Source organism: Barbatula barbatula, assembly GCF_947034865.1.
Source record: "Barbatula barbatula genome assembly, chromosome: 3".
Lineage (NCBI taxonomy): Eukaryota > Metazoa > Chordata > Actinopteri > Cypriniformes > Nemacheilidae > Barbatula > Barbatula barbatula.
This window is the reverse complement of record NC_136764.1, coordinates 28,376,500-28,395,732: the sequence shown is the minus strand read 5'-3', so window position 1 is coordinate 28,395,732 and position 19,233 is coordinate 28,376,500. Positions and strand designations below refer to the sequence as shown.

The 19,233-nt window shown below is 43.7% G+C and overlaps 1 protein-coding gene across 4 annotated transcripts in view; it reads right to left on the bottom strand.

The window, feature by feature from the left end:
- adcy1b (adenylate cyclase 1b) overlaps window positions 1-19,233 on the bottom strand; it is a 99,780-nt gene that overhangs the window by 59,141 nt on the left and 21,406 nt on the right. For all 4 annotated transcript variants that reach the window (XM_079452387.1, XM_079452385.1, XM_079452386.1 and 1 more), the window contains exons 4-5: window positions 17,537-17,648; window positions 12,090-12,217 (exon numbers count right to left, since the gene is read on the bottom strand). In XM_079452387.1, the coding sequence (XP_079308513.1) occupies window positions 12,090-12,217; window positions 17,537-17,648 (240 nt within the window). The remainder of the gene's footprint in view (window positions 1-12,089; window positions 12,218-17,536; window positions 17,649-19,233) is intronic.

Genomic DNA, 19,233 nt, shown 5'->3' with positions numbered 1-19,233 from the left:
AGTAAAACTTTAAACCAATCGTAGCGGAGCTGCCGGACCAATGGCGATGGCACCCGCCAAAATGGGCGGGGCTTATGGCTATATAAGCAGACACATCGCCATAGGGTCTTCAGATCTCTTCTCCTTCAGCGACGACCTGATCTTCGCTTCCCGAGACTGACTGCTTCGCCGTCGAGAGAGCACCTGCAGCGGATTCGACCTCCTGCTCAGCGTCTTCGCTCAGCGACTTCGTTCAGCGCTTCCCCTCCGGAGGATTCTGTTGACGGCGAACGGTTCGCTACTCAGCAACGTTTTTTTCCCTGCCGCTATCCGGCGACGCTAAAAGAGTAAATTTCTGAGCAAATTTCCTGCGGTATTTACGTGCAGTTTTCACTGCGCTACAATGCCGCGTCGTCCCTGTCGCTCGTGTGGGGTTTCCCTACACGCCGCTGACGGGCACGACGAGTGCGTCTCATGCCTGGGTCTCTCCCACGCAGAGAACGCGCTCAAAGAGACGGAATGCTCTCACTGCGAGAGTATGAGTCTCTCCTCTCTGCGCTCGCGGATAGCTTTCTTTTCAGAGAGTGACTCCGCCCCTCGATCCCCGCCGCCTCTGCCCGCACAGGCCACTGTGCGAATGAAGCAGCGGGGTAGAGGAACTATGCGCTCGGGGAAGCGCGAGCTCACGCCGGCTCGCCGTGCCTCGCCTTCCCCAGAGAGAGAGCTTTCCCCGGTCTGTTTCACCCGGACAGATCAGCGTCCGCTGGCGGCCGCCTGTGGCATGATCTTGTTCGGTGGAAACGAACTCGAGGAAGACGACACAATGTCGTTAGCGGCTTCAGACGGGGAGGAGTTAGCGGGCTCGTTAGATGACCCCGCCCCCTCGCCGTCTCCAGAACCCAGCGGACACGGGCGAAGTGCGGACTCCGAGCTCTTCCGGGTCCTCACGAAGGCGGTTAACGAGCTGGGTTTAGAGTGGTCTCCCCCAGAGGAACCCACTCGTAGCCGCCTGGACGAATGGTTCTTGCCGGGGCGCCGTCAGGCCCCTCGTCAAAGAACTTCACCGTTCTTTCCGGAAGTTCACGGCGAACTCACAAAGTCATGGCGCGCCCCCTACTCGGCCCTTCTTCGACCTTCTTCCTCCTCTGCTCTCACCTCCGTGGACGGCGCAGAGGAGAAAGGATATGAGAAGCTGCCCCCCCTCGATGAGTCAGTGGCCGCACATCTGTGTCCGCCCACCGCCATCGGATGGAAGGCAAAAGCATCTCATCCCTCCAAGCCGTGCAGAACCACCTCGGCCCTTGCTGGACGCGCATTCTCGTCCTCAGGCCAGGCGGCTTCAGCGCTACACTCCATGGCGGTGCTCCAGGTATACCAGGCCAAGCTCCTCCAAGGAATGGACGAGTCCGACCCTGACCCTGTGCTCTTCAGAGAGCTACGGAGCGCAACGGATCTTGCTCTACGCGCCACCAAGGCCATGGCCCGGGCGATAGGAAGATCCATGGCCAGCTTAGTAGTGCTCGAGCGTCATCTGTGGCTGACGCTTACGGAGATCAAGGAAGCAGACAAGGTCCCCTTCCTAGACGCTCCTATTTCCAATACCGGCCTCTTCGGACCGGCGGTGGAGGGTTTCGCGGAACGCTTCACGGCTGCGCAGAAGTCTTCGCAGGCCATGAGACACTTTCTGCCGAAGAGACCCGGATCCAGACCGGTGGCGACCCACCCTAAGCCAGCTCCGACGCAACAGCCGGTGAGAACCCCTGCTGCTCAGAAGGCTCCGGGAGCTGACAGCCGTCAACGCTCCCGATCTGGACGACGCTACCCGCATCCTCCATGACAAGGTCCCCGGCCTAAGATCACGCTGGACCCTGCGCCTCAGGCCCCATCCTGAGACCGATGCGAGGAAGAGGAAGGCTACGGGGCCCGCTCCGGCTGGCCCTCCTTCAAAGACTGCTCTCATGTCCGCCTGGTCACCCCGTTCAGTTCCGGGTGCCGGCAAAATGTTGACAATGTGCAAAGTTGTGAGTGCGGGGCCTTTTCTAACGCCCACACCACATTCTGCAAAATGTTTAATAAAACACAAACATTGTCAAAAAAAGAGCGAACTTCCTCTTTCATTGTCCTTGGGAGCAAAGCCCCCAAAAGGCGGCGTACCTCCTCATTGCACCCAAACCCTTGCCACCCGGGCCAAGGCCTGGAGAGCCATCCCCGGTGTGTCAGATTGGGTTCTGGATATAATATCCCGAGGATATTCACTCCAGTTTGCTCGTCGACCCCCGCGCTTCCGTGGGGTCGTCCCCACCCGAGTGCAGGACTCAAATTCACACGTTCTGCGCACGGAGTTGAGTAATTTACTGGGAAAAGGAGCCATAGAAATGGTTCCCCCAGACCAAATCGAGTCAGGCTTCTACAGCCGGTACTTCCTCGTACCAAAGAAGGACGGCTGCATCCGCCCCATCCTCGATCTCAGACATCTGAATCGCGCCCTTATGAAATGGCGCTTCAGAATGCTCACGATGAAGCAGATCCTCTCGCAAATACGCCCAGAGGACTGGATCTTCTCTCTGGACCTGGAAGATGCTTACTTCCACATTCAGATAGCCCCCCGTCACAGGCGATTCTTGAGATTCGCCGACGAGGGAATTGCTTATCAATACATGGTCCTTCCATTTGGACTCTCTCTAGCTCCCCGCACTTTCACGAAGTGCATGGATGCGGCTCTTTCCCCTCTCAGACAGAAGGGAATCCGCATTCTGAATTACCTCGACGACTGGCTTGTCCTAGCCCAGTCGGAGGACGAGCTAAGGTCCCACAGATCCCTCCTCCTCAGCCACCTGGAGTGCCTGGGACTCAGGATCAATCTTGCCAAGATTGCACTGTCACCCAGCCAACGTATTTCGTTCCTGGGAGCAGTCTTCGACTCAAAACGCATGACCGCCAGAATATCGCCAGAACGAGCTCTGGTCATTCGACGGCTTGCGGCCTCATTCACACCCGGGGTTTCAAGCCCCCTCAGGGTTTTTCAGAAAATGCTGGGCCTTATGGCCTCTGCATCTCAAGTGCTGAGTCTGGGCATCCTCCGGATGCGCCCCCTCCAGTACTGGCTGAAGCCCAGAGTTCCTCCACACGCTTGGCGTCTTGGACGTCTGCGTGTTCTGGTGAACCAAGCCTGCGTAACCGCCCTAGCCTCGTGGAAAGATCCCCTTTGGCTAGAGCAGGGTATGCCCATGGGCTCCACATCCAGCCGGAAAGTGGTCACGACAGACGCCTCCAACACGGGTTGGGGGGCTCTGTGCAATGGCGAACCGGCCTTCGGCCTATGGTCGAACCAGGAAAGAAGCCTCCATATCAACTACCTGGAAATGCAGGCAGTATGGTTGGCTCTCCGCTACTTCCTACCGGTGCTAAAAGATCGTCACGTCTTAGTCCGATCGGACAGCATGACGGTGGTATCTTACATAAATCACCAGGGAGGCCTCTCCTCAAGACGCCTTTTTTTCCTAGTATTTCACCTCTTGGAATGGGCCCAGTCCAATCTGCGCTCACTGAGGGCAACTCATGTTCCAGGCAAACTGAACCGGGGAGCAGATATCTTGTGACATATCGCTGATACTGTCATTCTTCCAAGAGTTGTTGGAGAACGGCCGTGCCCCTTCCACGCTCAAAGTCTATGTGGCAGCTATTTCAGCCTCACATACCCACATCGGAGGAAAAGGAGTGGGCAAGAACGACCTTATCGTTCGTTTCTTGAAGGGCTCCAGGCGGCTACACCCCCCTCGCCCTCTTACAGTTCCCACTTGGGATCTGCCCACGGTCCTGAGGGCTCTAAAGGGTCCTCCCTTTGAGCCTCTGCTATCTGCGGACCTCCGTTCATTAACGCTCAAGACCGCTCTGCTTCTCGCTTTAGCATCGGTGAAGCGTGTGGGTGACCTACAGGCTCTCTCTGTGAGCCCATCCTGTCTTGAATTTGGGCCTAACGACGCCAGGGTCGTCCTCAAACCAAGGCATGGCTATGTACCTAAGGTGCTCTCTACTCCGTTCAGAGCACAGGTTATTACGCTCTCTGCTCTCCCCTCCTCCGAGCGAGACCTAGAGCTTAGTCTGATCTGCCCAGTCAGAGCATTAAAAATATACATTGAGCGCTCCGCCCTATTCAGACGGTCGGAACAGCTCTTCGTGTGCTTCGGTGACCGTACCAGAGGGTCCTCGGTCTCGAAACATAGACTATCAAAGTGGATAGTTGAGGCTATATCGCTGGCGTACTCTTCCTTGGGCCTTCAATGTCCCACGAGAGTTAGAGCCCATTCCACTAGAGGCATTGCCTCTTCCTGGGCATGGTATAGCGGTGTCTCTATAAAAGATATCTGTGCGGCGGCCTGCTGGGCTTCGCCGTCCACTTTTACAAGATATTACAATCTGGACGTTCCGGCCCTTCAGGCCCGGGTCCTTTCTGCTTGAATTAGGTCGCTGAGCCCTGGCTCTATAGCCACGCCAGCGCTTAATAACTTTGGGACGATAACCGGACTAGGCCACCTACTAGCTTGGCCTTCTCCGCATTTCAGGGTTTCCCTGTTTTACCCCGTCTCCGAGCCAAGGCTCCGAGACTTTCTGTGTTTTTCGTTCCATCTGTAGCACGGCGTGATTATACTGGTTCCCCATAGCGTCCTGCTACGCAGTACGAGTGAAGTATCGATAGGGAACGTACTCGGTTACTAACGTAACCTCGGTTCCCTGAGATACGGGAACGAGTACTGCGTTCCTTGCCGTGCTACGAGCTGCATTGTCGTCGCTTCAGTCGAAGTAACCTGAAGACCCTATGGCGATGTGTCTGCTTATATAGCCATAAGCCCCGCCCATTTTGGCGGGTGCCATCGCCATTGGTCCGGCAGCTCCGCTACGATTGGTTTAAAGTTTTACTTTTTTCCAACCAATCACCGTGCAGTTTCACTGCGCTATTGAATTGCTTCAGTCATCGGAGAAAAAGGAGTTTTCCCCATAGCGTCCTGCTACGCAGTACTCGTTCCCGTATCTCAGGGAACCGAGGTTACGTTAGTAACCGAGTACGTTGCTTCAAGTGGAGTAGGTGCTCTCCTAAGAGAAGAAATAGGAGACCATTTTCAGATAAATCCCATTGCAGATTGTGGGAAGTCCTACTGAAAAAAGAACCTTATCGCACATATTTCCAGAATGTTTTGCATCTAGTTGAGATAATGTTTGTCCTACCAATTTTGGCTTTTCAATGCAAACGTGGCTTTTCAGCTCAAAACAGTATAAAGTGAAAAGAACGCAACTCAATCCAAGTGTCAACCTTGGAAAACTTAATCAGGATCAGCACTAAAGGGTCATAATGGTTTCATCCTGAACCATACAAACTGAACAAAAAAAAGAGACAGCCAAACTACAAGCAGTGGCAAGTGAAAAAGACAAATTGTTGTCTGTTTGTATAGTTCATAAGTTGGAAAAGACCTTCAGTTTTTAAGTTAGGGGCGTTTACATGAGACCGTTTTCAAGTGAAAGCGCAAAACAATTTATGCGATTTGGCTGTCCGTTTACACGGAAACAGCGTTTTAGGGGACTGATAATGCAAACTTTTTAAAACTTCCGTGTAAACCCCGAAGTACGCAAGAATGCGCAACAGTTTGTTAACGCTTCTCCAGCAAAGTGTAGATTTATGGTCTCTTTAGCAACTGAGGTCCGCCTTCCAATAAGCCGTCAATCAATCGTCAGGGACTCTGTTATTTTTTCTTTACAAAGTGATGCCGTAATACAGCGTTTGAGTCATTTTTGCGGATCTGTGTAAATGCGGATTGTTTTAATAACGTTGTCGTGTGTACGTGAAACTTTTCAAAACCGCAAAAGAAAAACTTTTCAGTTTTTCATCGTGTAAAAGTGGCCTTAGACGTTCCCAGAACATATACAACATGAAAATGCTGAAAACGTCTAAAGATGTTCACACACCTGGATAGAAGTAAGTGATTTAAAAATTTACATTCATTGTTATGTGGCTCTTAAAAAAACTATTTGGCGCCTGTTTTTTCACTTGTAGGAGCCTATGTTGTTTTTTGTCTGGAGCCCTGTATGCTGATATAGCCAAAATCACCTCATATATCTCAATTTTTCAGACGATGGATTTTAGCAGCAGTTAAAGTGACAGCTGCTTGTATTGAACACAAGATTTTAATTGAGTCGTCACAGTCAGACATAAAACGTGTATAAAACAGTCAAGTCAGCTTTATTTATATAGCGCTTTTGACAATTTGCATTGATACAAAGCAGCTGTACAAGAAAACATTGACTATAAGCAAAACATATAAGGTTATGCAAGTCAAAACACAGGTCAAATATCAGACAAGACTATACATTTCTATATGCAGGGTTAATTATATAAAAGTATAAAATTCTAGATATAAAAAATGCAAGTGGTGTACAACAGAACAGATAATAGCATTCAGTTGTATAATCACTGTATAATATGATCAGGGAGTAGAAGCAAAACAGATTTCAAGTGTCAAAACTAGACCAAACGCAAACATGATGTCTTACGTCTCAAATATGCTAATTAGTGTGTGACATCATCGGCACCCCAGTCTTTCAAAATCCTGTGGGAAACACTGCATTCCCAAGAAGAATTTTGACAGCCGAGTCCACATTAAACTCGGAGTATATTAACCCTGAAATAAGGGAAACTCTGGGTTTTCTGTTTCAGAATGCGAAGTATGTCAAACTCGAGAAAGCCCGTTTCTAAAAGAGAGGTCACTTATACTCAGTAACCATAGTAACTTACTCTGTGAACCTCACCTGGTCGGGAGCAGGTTTTCTTTGGTAAACCCAGAGTTTATTTCAATCTCCTCGCCCTTTTAAAACGCAAGTGGTGTACCTCATTCATTAATACAGTCATTGATAGCACACATTTTGATCACACAGAGACCATCTCGATATTTACTTGTACAGAGGATTCAGTAAATGAAGAAGCTGCATTAATTCATAGGAATGTACTTTGATTTCAGGAGAGCAATTTAGGACCCGAGTGGAATTTTGTCATTTCCCGGTGCATTTTTATTAAAACTGCACCATTTTTCTTTACAGCGAATTAGATATATCAAAATATATATTATTACATATTCCATCAATAACATCAAACACCGTACATGTATTTACATCAGAACAAAATGTTCTGTGGACGATGAGAGATTACTTAAAGTATAAATAAAGTGCATTAATAAATACAGACATACAGTGGGTACGGAGCTTATTCAGACCCCCTTAAATTTGCTATAATCATTCAAGTAAATATTTTTCTCATTAATGTACACACAGCACCCCATATTGACAGAAAAACACAGAATTGTTGACACTTTTGCAGATTTATTAAAAAAGAAAAGTATTCAGTATTCAGTATTTAGTAGAAGCACCCTTTTGATCTAATACAGCCATGAGTCTTTTTGGAAAAGATACAACAAGTTTTTCACACCTGGATTTGGGGATCCTCTGCCATTCCTCCTTGCAGATCCTCTCCAGTTCTGTCAGGTTGGATGGTAAACGTTGGTGGACAGCCATTTTCAGGTCTCTCCATAGATGCTCAATTGGGTTTAAGTCAGGGCTCTGGCTGGGTCATTCAAGAACAGTCACAGAGTTGTTGTGAAGCTGTGTGCTTTGGGTCATTGTCTTGTTGGAAGGTGAACCTTCGGCCCAGTCTGAGGTCTTGAGCTCTCTGGAGAAGGTTTTCGTCCAGGATATCCCTGTACTTGGCCGCATTCATCTTTCCCTCTATTGCAACCAGTCGTCCTGTCCCTACAGCTGAAAAACACCCCCACAGCATGATGCTGCCACCACCATGCTTCACAGCTGGGACTGTATTGGACAGGTGATGAGCAGTGTCTGGTTTTCTCCACACATACCGCTTAGAATTAAGGCCAAAAAGTTCTAGAATCTTATTTCTCGCCATCTTGGAGTCCTTCGGGTGTTTTTTAGCAAACTCCATGCAGGCTTTCATGTGTCTTGCACTTAGGAAAGCTTTCAGTCGGGCCACTCTGCCATAAAGCTCCGACTGGTGGAGGGCTGCAGTGATGGTTCGAATTTCTACAACTTTCTCCCATCTCCCGACTGCATCTCTGGAGCTCAGCCACAGTGATCTTTTCATTCTTCTTTACCTCTCACCAAGGCTCTTCTCCCCCGATAGCTCAGTTTGGACGGACGGCCAGCTCTAGGAAGGGTTTTCATTTAAGGATTATGGAACTACTTCTAAGTCGCTTTGGATAAAAGCGTCTACCAAATGAATAAATGTAAATGTATGGGGTGCTGTGTGTACAATAATGAGAAAAAAAAATGAACTGAAATGATATTAGCAAATGGCTGCAATATAACAAAGAGTGAAAAATTTCATTGATCATAGTTCAATGTCGTAAATCGTAGTTGTGGTGCAAGTGCTTAACTCAAGGTAAGCCTACCCAGAGTTGATAGAACTAACTCAAATCAGCTGTTCTGAAACCAAAAACTCAAAGTTTCTAATTTCCAAGTAAACCAACTCAGAGTTTAAGATTTCATCAGTGACGCGTGACCCGCAGTTTACTAATCACACACACTAGCTCTAATCATCTTTCGACATGAAATAACAACTGGAAGAAATTCAAATTTAGCAGGTCGGGCATTGTGAAAAGTTTCATTTTCTCAAGTGTAACGAGGTCAAACTATTTATTTTTATGATGAAAAGACACTAAAGTGAGTGAAGTAATTCCTCGCATCTATTGAACACACATTTAAAATTACCGCAAGACGAACTAATACGTTAGATATGATTACAAAATGGCATTGCTCTTGTGACCGATTGCATCATGACTTACATTTGACTTTGTGCGTTTCATTTATAGATTTCTTCATTTAGTTACCTTTTGGCTACAGTGACTTTCCGTGACTTTGTGTCAATTTATTCAATAAATACATATTACTGTACTTTCACTCATGTGTTGCATATTGTATGGTTGAGAGATGGTTAGGTTTAGGTTTAGGTAAGGGACTCCAAAATAACAACCATTATATTCATATAAAACTATTACTTCTATAATAAATGTAAACAAATCAATGCATAAAGTGAACAACTTAAATGAATCCCATTAACGTCAATACTCATAATCTTTGGTTGTAAATCAGCTGCTGGCGCTAGAGGGTGTTAATCCTGATTATACTACTGTTCTTTCTGGTTCTCGAATCTGATTGGCTTAGAGCCGTGCGATATTCCACCGGTATCACCATGGAAACCACCGTTTGTCAGTGTACATAAAACATTGAGTATATGCAAAACATATAAGGTTATGAAAGTCAAAACACTGGTCAAATATCAGACAGACTATAAATTCCTCTATGCAGTGTTAATTAAATAAAACTATAAAATTCTAGCAGCCCCCCGGCCAGGCAAACAGTGCTAAACAGTTTGCAAACAGATTAGATTTTTAGATTCAACATTATTGTCATTACACATATACAAGTACAGTGTAACGAAATGTAGTTTAGGTCTAACCAGAAGTGCAGTTAGCAAGTGCAGGATATACAGTTAGAATAAATACAGAATACAATATGAGAGAATATAATACAGTGGGCATGGACTATAAAAATATTTTGCAGTAGGAATGTTCTATGAAAATATGACAGTAGGTATATACTATGAACAACATATACAGATGGCTATATACTATGAACATTAATGTACAGGTGGATATGAACAGATAATAATTTTGACTAAAATAGTGCAAGTGACTTAGGTATGCATAAATTATTGACATTGGCTATTAAAGTTGCAGTGCAATAGGTGAGTTAATGCAGTTGTTGAAGTTACAGTGCAGTGGATGAGTTAATGCAGTTAATAGGTTGCAGTCCATAAGATGAGTTAATGCAGTTTATAGGTTGCAGTCCATAAGATGAGTTAATGCAGTTTATAGGTTGCAGTCCATAAGATGAGTTAATGCAGTTTATAGGTTACAGAGCAGTAGATTAGTTTATGCAGTTATTGAAGTTACCGTGCAATAGATGAGTAGATGCAGTTAATAGAATTACAGTGCAGTAGATAGGTTAGTGCAGTTATGGAAGTGGTCCATTAGTGCAAATGAGCATTCAGTTAAATATTCCTGGTGTGCAAGTGAGCAGTATAGAGTGCAAATGATGCTGTGTGTGTGTAAACAGTCCGGTAGAGCAGATAACATGAAGTACTGGTGTGTACAGTTCAGTCATGCATGCAGCCCTGTAGTGCAATGTAAACAATGTTGTAGCAGCATTGGAGTTAAAGGTATGAGAGGTAGTGGAATCAGTGGGGGGCAGAGTTCAATAATGAAACAGCTCTGGGAAAAAAGCTGTTTCTTAGTCTGCTGGTTCTTGTCCGGAGGCACCGGAAGCGCCTAGCGGAAGGCTGGAGAGTAAATAGTCTGTGAGCGGGGTGAGAGGAGTCCTTGAGAATGCTGCGAGCTCGACGCAGACAGCGTTTCTTCTGGATGTCCTCAATGGCAGAAAGTGTAGTCCCTGGGATGCGCTGGGCTGTTTTCACCACCCGCTGAAGTGCCTTGCGCTTAGCAACAGAACAGTTCCCGTACCAGACTGTGACACAGTTGGTCAGGATACTCTCTATCGTGCAGCGATAGAAGTTCACCAGGATAGTTGAAGACAGTTGGTTCTTCTTCAGTGTCCTCAGAAAGAAGAGACGCTGGTGAGCCTTCTTGACCAGGCATGAGGTGTTGGTGGTCCATGACAGGTCCTCTGAAATGTGAGTCCCCAGGAACTTAAAACTGGAAACACGTTCAACAGCCATCCCATTAATGTGGATGGGGTCGTGTGTGCCTCCTTTCGCCTTCCTGAAGTCCACAATGATCTCCTTTGTCTTGGAGGTGTTAAGGAGCAGGTTGTTGTCTGAGCACCATGTGGCCAGGTGCCGGACCTCATCCCTGTATGCAGTCTCATCGTTGTTGCTGATGAGACCAATCACTGTTGTATCGTCTGCAAACTTGATGAAGGAGTTAGATCCGTTCACAGGCCTGCAGTCGAGTGTGAAAAGAGAGTAGAGAAAGGGGCTCAGTACGCAGCCCTGTGGTACACCAGTGTTGAGAGTGGTGGTGGTGGAGCAGATGGGGCCTAACCTAACAAGCTGAGTTGTTGATGCCTAGGTTTCCAAGTTTGACGATTAGCTTGGAAGGGATGACGGTATTGAAAGCAAACAGCTACGCAACTGCGTAATTTAAGATAGACAGCTAGCTAACAAACACAGACATACAATGTCAATGTCAGACCCATGTGTTTTATGTCGAGAAAGGGCATTGTTTTGGTACCTTTAGCCCCGTCCCCTTGTTTCTCCGTTAGTTCCGAATTAGTGTTTAGTCCTGTCACCTGACCGTCACCGTCCCTGGTCATTACCCTCACCTGCTCCGTGCAATCCTCCTGTTAGCTTTCCCTTAGTGTTCATCCCAGTCACCTGCTGCCACTCTCCCTATGAAATCAGTCCTCTTTTGTATTTCCCTTTATCTAGTCCCAGTTGCGCTCTGTCCCTCGTAGGTTCATTGTTTGTTCCCACTGTTGTCTGCCCTGCATACTTGACTTATTATTTTATTATTCAAAGAACCTTGTTTTGTTTTTTCCTCCTTGTGTGAAGTTTTTGTTTGCCTTCCTGTTTTGTTAATGTTTTCCCCATCGTGGGTTTTTTATTTAATAAAAGATTTATATTTAACCCTTCATCTGCCTGCACTTGGGTTCTGTCCACGTTCATGACATACGAGGCAGTTTATCTTTTCCAGAATGTTTACTTCTGTGATCCTTTCTTATATATAATGTTTTTCTTATATTTAAAGATTATTTTATTTACATTTTAATACAATTAACAAGTTATGAAATTACAAATTGCACAAACTTTTTGGTATACATATAAATGTAGTGCTTCAAACTTCTACTGTGGGGGCTTGACTTATAGAGAAAAACCATCATCGTTTTGCCCTTGAGCTAAACACTTTACAGCTGGTTACTCTGGGGGTTTTAGTACCATTACGTGTTCTTCAGTACTTTATTGCATGTCCTATAGAATTATTTTGCAGCCTTTAGTGTCTGTCAGAAATGACTCCTGGAATTAAGGACAGACTCACGTAATTGTGTCGATCATGTCCAGACCCATCTCCACACAGCAGTGCGCATGGTCAGTTTTGGGTTGTGTTAGTCCTGAAACGCAGTAGTAGCAGTCACCCAAAATCTTGATTCTCCTACAGTGATTCTCCTACAAAAATACAAAGGAAAAGGAGGTTTTTTTTAAACTGCTTCTGAAAACAAAACTATGACAGCTAATGCGTGTCTTAATCCATGCACTGTTTATAATGTCAAGAAGAGTCAATTATTTTATTATATTATATACAATTAATATACGTATAAATACATAAGTAAAATATACTTATAAATACATAAGTAAAATATAAGCATAAAGTCTGTAAGTATTGATATGAAGTTAAGGATAACCCCATTAGGCATCTAACACTGTAGAAGCTGTTCTGAAGAACCAGTTTTCTGGTGTTTCTTTTATGGGGTGAGAATTGTTGCATTATTCTGAATAAATAAAATATGAACCGCAAATAAATGTAGTGTCACAATTCTTTTTTAAATTTACATATGCACAAAAAGTGAACCATAAATATATGTTAGACGTTCCACAAAAACTCAGTAATAATTGGTTGTGCTTATATGCATTGTCCATATGTTAGTAACAAACGACTGAAGCGCTTATGGGTTGATAAAAGCGTGCACTGGGGAGTACAATCTCGATGACTAAAAACTATTAAAAAAAGCCTAAATCACTGCAAGAAACATTCCTTCACTTTGAAAGCTCTACGTTCACGACTACATTAAGTCAAGTCAAGTCAGCTTTATTTATATAGCGCTTTTTACAATTTTCATTGTTACAAAGCAGCTGTACAAGAAAACATTGACTACAAGTAAAACATAAAAGGTTATGGAAGTCAAAACACAGGTCAAATAAATTCCTATATGCAGTGTTAGTTAAAATTCTAACTATCAAATTCTAGCAGCCCCCTGGCCAGGCAAACAGTGCAAAACACTATGCAAACGGTGGCGAGGAACCCAAAACTCCATTGGAGGAGAAAAAAAACCTCAGAGGGAAACCAGGCCTAACCAGGGGATTCCAGTTCCCCTCTGGCAAAAACTGCAGCCTCTGCACAAGCTCGACAGTGCTTGCACAACAAGGCAAAATAACAAAAGTTAGATTTAAAATTATCATTAATAATCTAATAGCGGCTGAAGTTTTGTAGAGTCGCCACGTCCTTCGTCCAGCTTTATCATCAAAGCATTTGTCAGGTCTGGGTATGGATTGCGCCCTGCCCGCTCCAGTAACCTTGGACTGCATCCTGCCCGCTCTAGTAACCAATGAGACAAGACTGGCTGAGAGTAGAGTACTGTTCTGCACTCTTTGATGCAACAAATGCATCAGTTATTATTGGAAGTGTTCCTGGTTCCGGTTGATCTAACTAGTGCAGCCTAGATCTTTGAAATACATATATTATGATAGTGTAGTGTATGCAAGATTAAAAAGATGCGTCTTTAGTCTAGATTTAAACTGACAGAGTGTGTCTGCCTCCCGGACAGTGCAGGGAAGACTGTTCCAAAGTTTAGGCACTAGATAGGAGAAAGGATCTGCCGCCTGCATTTGATTTTGAAATTCTAGGTATTACCAACTGACCTGACGCCTGAGAGTGTAGTGCACGTGATGAACTGTAATATGTGAGAAGTTCACTCAAGTAGTGAGGAGCTAAACAATGCAAGGCTTTATAGGTAATAAGCAAGATTTTAAAGTTAATGCGATGCTTTATTGGTAACCAGTGCAAGGTTGACAGAACCGGGCTAATATGCTCGTACTTTTTTGTACGTGTAAGAACTCGAGCTGCTGCATATTGGACCAGTTGGAGTTTTTGTAATAGGCCTGCAGGGCAACCACCTTATAGTGCATTACAGTAATCTAGTCTTGATGTCATAAAGGCATGTATAAGCTTCTCTGCATCTGATGGTGACAGCATATGACGTAGTTAAGATTTATTTTTAAGATGGAAAAATGCAATTTTACAGGTGTTGGCGACCTGGTTCTCAAATGACAGAGTACTATCGAATATAAAGCCAAGATTCTTCGCTGAAGATGATGGATTTATGGAACATCCATCAATACTTAAGCAGTATACTTGGTTGTCCAGTATACAGTATACTGGACTTGCGATTTGCGTGATACCTCATTGTTTATTGCTACATATTGAAAACGGTCGCATAAATAAGATCTAAGCCATTTCAAAGCTATTTCCTTAATACCGACATCATTTTCGAGTCTATGTAGGAGCGGGCTGAGGTCAATGGTGTCGAATGCAGCACTAAGATCCAGCAGCACCAATAAGGAGATACAACCTCGGTCAGACGCCATAAGCAGATCATTTGTAACTCTAATTAGAGCAGTCTCTGTACTGTGATGTGCTCTAAATCCAAACTGGAGATCTTCATTAATCTCATTCCTTTGGAGTAAGGAACATATTTGAGTTGAGACTACTTTTCCAGAACTTTAGATAAGAAAGGTAGATTCGAAATAGGTCTGTAGATAACTAGTTCTCCAGGGTCCAGATGTTTTTTTTTGACAAGGGGCCTTATAACAGCCACCTTATATGCTTTAGGCACATGTCCTAATGTCAGAGATGAGTTAATAATGCTAAGTAGAGGATCTATAATTTCTGGGAGCATCTCTTTCAGTAGATTTGTAGGTATAGGGTCTAGCATGCATGCAGTTGATTTAGATGATCTAATGATTTTAGATAGTTCATCGTGATCTATAGTAGAAAATAAGCGTAATTTCTCCTTAGAGGCGGTGTAGTTAGTCGTTTGTTCAGCGGGTTTCACTTCTGGTTGCATAGTTATAATTTTTTCTCGAATATCTTGGATTTTATTTGTGAAATAGTTCATAAATTCATCACTGCTATGCTGGTATACAGAATCAGAAGTCGCTGACGATTCATTTTTGGTTAATCTGTATCAACATAAAAACTTTAAACATAAAAAACATAAAAAGGGTTATGCTGGTTTTCTTCTATTAGTGATGAAAGGTAGGCGGATCTAGACGTTTTTACGTTTTTAAGTTTGATTTGCCACCATTGGGTAGTGAAGCAAGCATGATACCAGATAATGATCCGAAATGTCTTCGCTCCACAAATGTATGCACTGATGTCTTCGCATGTCTTCGCATCCACAAATGTGTGTACACATCACATGTCTTTAGGATGTGTGTGAATGCACGCAACGGTTCCAGAAAATCATTGGCAGTTCGAACCTAAATCAACCGATCCCGTCATCCACACATCTTCCGCCGGAGTCCCAGACACCTGAGGCAGACATCGTGTCCGGCCCCCTCCTCGATGAGTGCGTTGCACCCACGAGCACAGTGGGACATGCCGCGCTGTCAGAAATTTGCTCTTTTAGAGAGAAGCTTTGGAAGTTGCCGAGACGCCCAGGGGAAGTCACAGGAGAAGGGACAGTCCGCTGCACCACGTCGTAAGACCAGCAACACTTGAAGAAAGTCCGCAAAGTCGTCAGCATCAGGATGCGAAGGCTCCGAAGAACAAAAGGTTAATGAATGCAGCACGCCGGCTCCTTTTATACCCGGATATCCGGGGGCGGAGTCCGGCATGCAAATTTAATTCGTCAATTTTCATTGGCCTGTCCCATTCTGTCGACACAACATCGAGAGACCGACAGAAAGGGAACGTCTCGGTTACGTATGTAACCTCCATTCCCTGATGGAGGGAACGAGACGTTGTGTCGACAGAATGGGGTTTGACTTGAGAACTAAGGTTAGGAGGTTGATGTTAAGCTTTAAAGCAGCCGGGTGGTGCAGTAACTGCTGGTAAGTTTTAATAGTGTTGCTTCGCTTCCTGGATATATGAAGTGAGACTATCGGTCCATAAGGTCTACACTTATGTGATGCATGCACTTAATCCAGACCACCTTGTCTCTCTGTATGCAGCTGTGATGACAAACCACACATGTATGATGATACACTGTGGACGGCAGCTTTAACCATTACAATGGCAGTAAAAACAAAGTCAGGGCGATTTTTGTTTCCTGTTGAGTGTGAATATCACATGAATATCACTGCTGCCAGAGGGTTCACTGCCGCTATCCAGCTATGCAGTGCTATTCTCCCTTTCACCGCCTATTTATAACAACTTTATGTCCTCTACACCAGAGTCCTGAACGGGTCCTGTTTGATAAACACACACCATTACCCACAGTAATTAAAAGAACACCTGACCCGACAACTTACAGCAGCGCTAATTTAATTCTGTACCTGACCCTACCTGTTTGACAAAAATATCACGACCCGAACCGCACCCGCATTACATCTAATTATGTAGACAAAACTATTTTTTCTCATGCTACAAGCAACAAAATATTACGAATTTCTGTTAAATGCATTTTGAAACGTAGTAACTCAATAGGGAAGAGTGAATCCACTAAAATATTTTTATAAAATGGCTATTCTGTATTTCATTAGTGATTTATGAACTGTGTTTTGATCTATACAAAATTTGTAAAATAAAAATAGCCTATATTGTTCATGTGATATTAACAATAGTTTCCCTTACCTTTTTTCTGTAAAATTATACCAAACCCGCTTAAGGCTAAGCTGCCATCAAGGCTAAATTAAGCTTAATGCAGAAAAGGGACCAGGAAATTTGATGAGCTAAAATGTTTATTTAAATTGTGACAAGAATTGAGTCCTCACTATAGCCCAAACTGCAAATGACATATTTATTCATGCCGTTGATTACATCAAATATTAGCGGTTCACCCCATTGGGTACCTGCTAGTACCCGCCCGCATGCAAGACTCTACCCATTTACATTTACATTTAGTCATTTAGCAAATGCTTTTATCCAAAGCGACTTATAGATGAGGAAACATTGGAAGCAATTATAACAACATAGGCAACAAAATGCATAAGTGCATCAAAACTAGTCCATTAAAGCCTAGCACAGTATACAAAGCTAAGAATAGTGAGGTTAGTACAATATTTTTTTTTAATAAGACGACAGAAAAGTCTACCCTACACCAAAGGATCCTGGGACCCCAGGCAGCCTCCAAAAGCTTGCAAGGGGTCCCCAGAAAATGTAAAAGAGAAAAAAATAATCCAAACTTGTTAACGTCTTTTCTGTCTTTAATCTATTTTCTGTCTTTTATTTCTGTCCTGTCTATCAATCTCTCTATCAATCTGTGTGATTAACTTGGGCAGAGAACAAATCCTGTAACGCCACAGGGCGTAGTTCAAGATGGTGGCGTCCTTGCTTAAAAAAACTGATAAAACATGATATTCTCTAAAATAGTGGTATTTACCCTTTTTGTTTTAGAATCTATTTTATTAAAGTGAAAATGTATTTATCAATGTTAACTTGCAGACTGATTTATATCCGTTCCCACTTCCGTCATCACCCATCCTTCTGTTGCTCCTGTAAGCATACTCACCACACCAACACTAATAAAAAATTTGCCAATGACTCACCGTAGCCAGCTCATCAAACTTGCCAAAAAGCTCATTTAGGAGCTTGACCAACTCTTGTGCAGTGCACTGTGACGCCAGACTGGTGAAGCCCACGATATCTGCAAACAAGATGCTAAAAAAAGAAAAAGAAAATACTTTTTTATTCCATTTACTTTTTATATAATTTTGTATTATAATCATATTTTTGTAAGGTGCTTGAATTTTAGAAAGACATATATATAGACACTCCTGAACAAATCTTAAGACCGGGGGAAACAATAGAAATATTCACATTTCTCGCTGGTGGATCTAACCAGGTTATAAGTACTGCTTCAAAATGCCAAAACAAGAAACAGAAGCAAGAGACAAAAAGCAGAGATTAGTCAATACTTCATTTAAACTCAAACAGGCTGTTCATCAGCTGATAAAAAGTTTTGGACATTTTCACTTGGGGTGAACTCACTTTTAGACATTTATGGCTGTGTGTTAAGTTATTTTGAGGGGACAGCAATTTGTTGCCGTTTTACAAGCTGTACATTCACTACTTTACATAGTAGCAAATTGTCAAAAACTTTAAGCTTTGTAACCGTTTCTATGGTAACTCGTGAGATCATGTTGTTCCTGTGAGCGAGAGTCTACTCTGGGTAACTTGCTGGAGGTTGATTAAACTTTCCCTTCAAATGTGTTCTGGAACCGACATACCTCGCGAGTAAGCAAGGTCTCGATAAATCAACAGATTGTTCATGGTTAAACTGACTGTAAATTAACCCAGCATTCTGGAATACACCCCAGCTGGACCCCGTTTTCAATAAGTTAAAATGTGAACTCGGAATTCATTTACACAGAGATTCAAATTTTGAGCTTTTGGTTTCAGAACATTTTGAATTAGTTATATCAACTCTGGGTAGGCTTAACTTGAGTTAAGCACTTGCACCACATCTACAACAAGCCATTAAAAATGGAGATCCAATATTACGATTCACCATGGCAACGGCTACAAAAAAAGCAACATGGTGGCAGAAAGGACTAGAGAGCGAGGCACACTTTCGGCTCTACTAATCTGCTGAAAATGACTTAAGTTTAAATTAATAAATACAGTGGGGCAAATAAGTATTTGTACACTGCTGATTTTTAAAGTTTTCCCACTTACAAAGAATGGAGTGATTGTAATTTTCATCGTAGGTACGCCTCAATTGTGAGAGACAGAATGTAAAACAATTCCAGAAAATCACATTGTATGATTTTTAAATATTTAATTTCCATTTTATCACCTACCAACCAGGAAGAATTCTGGCTCTCACAGACCTGTTAGTTGGTCTTTAAGAAGACCTCCTATCCTCCACTCATTACCTGTATTAGTTGCACCTGTTTGAACTAGTTACCTGTATAAAAGACACCTTTCCACACACTCAATCAAACAGACTCCAACCTCTCCACTATTGGCAAGACCAAAGAGCTGTCTAAGGACACCAGGGACAAAATTGTAGACCTGCACAAGGCTAGGATGGCATACAGGACAATATGCAGCTTGGTGAGAATGCAACAACTGTGCAATTAATAGAAAATGGAAGAAATTCAAGATGACTGTCAATCTCCCCCGGACTAGGGCTCCATGCAAGATCTTGATTTGTGGAGTGTCAATGATCCTGAAAAAAGTGAGGGATCAGCCTAGAACTACACGGGAGGACATGGTCAATTACCTGAAGAGAGCTCGGACA